Source organism: Calidris pugnax, unplaced genomic scaffold, assembly GCF_001431845.1.
Source record: "Calidris pugnax isolate Ruff unplaced genomic scaffold, ASM143184v1 scaffold397, whole genome shotgun sequence".
Lineage (NCBI taxonomy): Eukaryota > Metazoa > Chordata > Aves > Charadriiformes > Scolopacidae > Calidris > Calidris pugnax.
In genome coordinates, this window is record NW_015091103.1 from 1 (window position 1) to 3,924 (window position 3,924).

General features: G+C 50.9%; 1 protein-coding gene across 1 annotated transcript in view; it reads right to left on the minus strand.

Moving 5' to 3' along the window:
• Positions 1-342: 342 nt before the first annotated feature.
• LOC106897391 (IgGFc-binding protein-like) overlaps positions 343-3,924 on the minus strand; it is a 39,082-nt gene continuing 35,500 nt past the window's right edge. The window contains exons 9-10 of the mRNA XM_014957988.1: positions 3,266-3,907; positions 343-1,014 (exon numbers count right to left, since the gene is read on the minus strand). Of these exons, the coding sequence (XP_014813474.1) occupies positions 557-1,014; positions 3,266-3,907 (1,100 nt within the window). The 3' untranslated portion in view covers positions 343-556. The remainder of the gene's footprint in view (positions 1,015-3,265; positions 3,908-3,924) is intronic.

Sequence of the window (3,924 nt, forward strand, 5' to 3'; positions counted from 1 at the left end):
CCAATTCATCAAGGATTGACACCCAAAACTGGTTGCATCATCTCGATGGGACAACCCAACTCAATGAAGATGGAGACCCCAAACCAGTTGCATCCTCCAGATGGGACAACCCAACTCAACAAGGATTGAGACCCAAAACCAGTTGCATCGTCTTGATGGGTCAACCCACCTCAGTGAAGTTGGAGACCCCAAAGCAGTTGCATCATCTTGATGGATCAACCCAATTCATCAAGGATTGACACCCAAAACCGGTTGCATCCTCCAGATGGGACAACCCAACTCAATGAAGATGGAGACCCCAAACCAGTTGCATCCTCCAGATGGGACAACCCAACTCATCAAGGATTGAGGCCACCAACCAGTGACATCATCTCGATGGGACAACCCAACTCAATGAAGATGGAGACCCCAAACCAGCTGCATCCTCCAGATGGGACAACCCAACTCATCAAGGATTGAGACCCAAAACTGGTTACATTGTCTTGATGGGTCAACCCACCTCAGTGAAGATGGAGACCCCAAAACCAGTTGCATCCTCCAGATGGGACAACCCAACTCATTGATGGTTGAAGCCCCAAACCAGTTGCATCATCTTGATGGGACAACCCACCTCAGTGAAGATGGAGACCCCAAACCAGCTGCATCCTCCAGATGGGACACCCCAACTCGTTGAAGACTGAAGCCACCAACCATCTGCTTCATCCAGGTGGGACAACCCATCCCACAAACCTTCTTCCACCTCCTTTTCCACCCCTGTTCCTACCCGCTTTCCACCCAAAACTCTTGCCCTTGGGCCCTCCTCGGCCAACCTCACCTTGACGTAACGTCCCCGATGGAGGCAACCACACTTCTCCAGGGACACGCAGGTCTCCCCGTCGAAGAGGAACCCGTCGTCGCACTGGCAGCCCTCGAAGCACTTCCAGCTGCAGGGGGTGGGCACCCAGAGGCTGGCGCAGGTGAAGTCGCACGTGCGGGTGCAGAGCTCGTAGTGGCTGTGGGGCGGGCAGGGGAGAGCTGGGGGGGGGCGGAGAAAATAGGGAGAAAACAGAAAAATAGAGGGGAAAAAAATCAATTATTAGCCCCCAAAAATCGTCCTGGATCCAACGGGAAGGCCCTAGAGATGTGGGGTGGGGAAACCCCCCCAAAATAGGGAAAAACTCAGTTTTTCACCCCAAAAAAATCATCCTGGATCTAACGGGGCAGCCCTAGAGATGTGGGGTGGGGAAAACCCCACTAAAAAACATCACTAACCCTCAAAATAGGGAAAAACTCAGTTTTTACCCCCCCAGAAATTCATCCTGGATCCAATGGGGCAGCCCTAGAGATGTGGGGTGAGGAAAACCCCATTATTACCCCCCAAAATAGGGAAAACCCCAATTATTTCTCCCAAAATAGGGAAAACCCCAATTATTTCTCCCAAAATAGGGAAAACCCCAATTATTTCTCCCAAAATAGGGAAAACCCCAATTATTTCTCCCAAAATAGGGAAAACCCCAATTATTTCTCCCAAAATAGGGAAAACCCCAATTATTTCTCCCAAAATAGGGAAAACCCCAATTATTTCTCCCAAAATAGGGAAAACCCCAATTATTTCTCCCAAAATAGGGAAAACCCCAATTATTTCTCCCAAAATAGGGAAAACCCCAATTATTTCTCCCAAAATAGGGAAAACCCCAATTATTTCTCCCAAAATAGGGAAAACCCCAATTATTTCTCCCAAAATAGGGAAAACCCCAATTATTTCTCCCAAAATAGGGAAAACCCCAATTATTTCTCCCAAAATAGGGAAAAAACCAATTATTTCTCCCAAAATAGGGAAAACCCCAATTATTTCTCCCAAAATAGGGAAAAAACCAATTATTTCTCCCAAAATAGGGAAAACCCCAATTATTTCTCCCAAAATAGGGAAAAAACCAATTATTTCTCCCAAAATAGGGAAAACCCCAATTATTTCTCCCAAAATAGGGAAAACCCCAATTATTTCTCCCAAAATAGGGAAAACCCCAATTATTTCTCCCAAAATAGGGAAAACCCCAATTATTTCTCCCAAAATAGGGAAAACCCCAATTATTTCTCCCAAAATAGGGAAAACCCCAATTATTTCTCCCAAAATAGGGAAAACCCCAATTATTTCTCCCAAAATAGGGAAAACCCCAATTATTTCTCCCAAAATAGGGAAAACCCCAATTATTTCTCCCAAAATAGGGAAAACCCCAATTATTTCTCCCAAAATAGGGAAAACCCCAATTATTTCTCCCAAAATAGGGAAAACCCCAATTATTTCTCCCAAAATAGGGAAAACCCCAATTATTTCTCCCAAAATAGGGAAAACCCCAATTATTTCTCCCAAAATAGGGAAAACCCCAATTATTTCTCCCAAAATAGGGAAAACCCCAATTATTTCTCCCAAAATAGGGAAAACCCCAATTATTTCTCCCAAAATAGGGAAAACCCCAATTATTTCTCCCAAAATAGGGAAAACCCCAATTATTTCTCCCAAAATAGGGAAAACCCCAATTATTTCTCCCAAAATAGGGAAAACCCCAATTATTTCTCCCAAAATAGGGAAAACCCCAATTATTTCTCCCAAAATAGGGAAAACCATGTCGGTCTTGTGACCCCCGTGTGTGCCTTACAGCCCATGTGTTGGTCTTCTGACCCCCATGTTGGCCTTCTGACCCATGTGATGACCTCCATGTTGGTGTGATGACCCCCATGTTGGTGTGATGACCTCCATGTTGGCCTTCTGACCCATGTGATGACCTCCATGTTGGCCTTCTGACCCACATGTCGGTCTTGTGACCCCCGTGTGTGCCTTAGAGCCCATGTGTTGGTCTTCTGACCCCCATGTTGGCCTTCTGACCCATGTGATGACCTCCATGTTGGTCTTCTGACCCACATGTCGGTCTTGTGACCCCCGTGTGTGCCTTACAGCCCACGTGTTGGTCTTGTGACCCCCATGTTGGCCTTCTGACCCATGTGATGACCCCCATGTTGGCCTTCTGACCCATGTGATGACCTCCATGTTGGTCTTCTGACCCCCATGTTGGTCTTCTGACCCATGTGATGACCTCCATGTTGGTCTTCTGACCCACATGTCGGTCTTGTTGGTCTCGGACCCACGCGTTGGCCTTGCCACCCACGTGCTGACCCACCCAACGCCGGTGGGAGGTGGCCCTGGATGGTCTTTAAGGTCCCTTCCCGCCCCAAACTCGCTGCGATTGGACGATTTTAGGAAACCGGAAGGGGGAAAACGGAGACTTACGGCAAAACTGGGCCGTTCTCCAGTGGCCGATGGTGGCCCCGGTGGCCTGGCAGGCGGTGGCGTAGGCCTGGAGGCTGTGACACAGGACCTGGGTGGCCTCCTCGCCGGCGGCGCAGACGTCGTGGAGACACTGCTCCAAATACTCCTCGGGGTTGACCCGCAGGTGACAAGGCCCGAAAGGTCCTTGGGGGTCCCGGATGAGGTGGCAAGAATCGGCGGCGGCCCCGGTGGCCACGCAGGGCGGGCAGTGGTCGCCCTCACAACCCTCGGGGGTGGTGGTGGTGGAGATGGTGGTGGTGGTGGCCACCTCCGGGCAACCTCCTTCCTCCTTCGGCACCTTCCAGGAGGCCACGAATTCTTGGGCGCCGGGGGCCGGGGTGCCGTCGGGCAAGCGGAAGTCGTCGTCGGGGTCGCCGTTGTAGTTGCCCCCGAGGCCGCAGAGGTGGCCCCGGTAGCCCAAGGGGACGGTGAGGAGGAGGTAGGTGGCCACGTTGTAGAGGAGCCGGAGGCCGGGCCCCGTTTGGAGGACGATGTTGGTCCCTTCTTGCCCCACGCGGAGTTGCCCGTCCGGGGTGGCCAGGGGCAACGTGTGACGCTCCCCGTTCACCTGGGGGGTTTTGCACACGCGTGTGCGCGGGGTGGGGGGGGTGAGTGGGAGG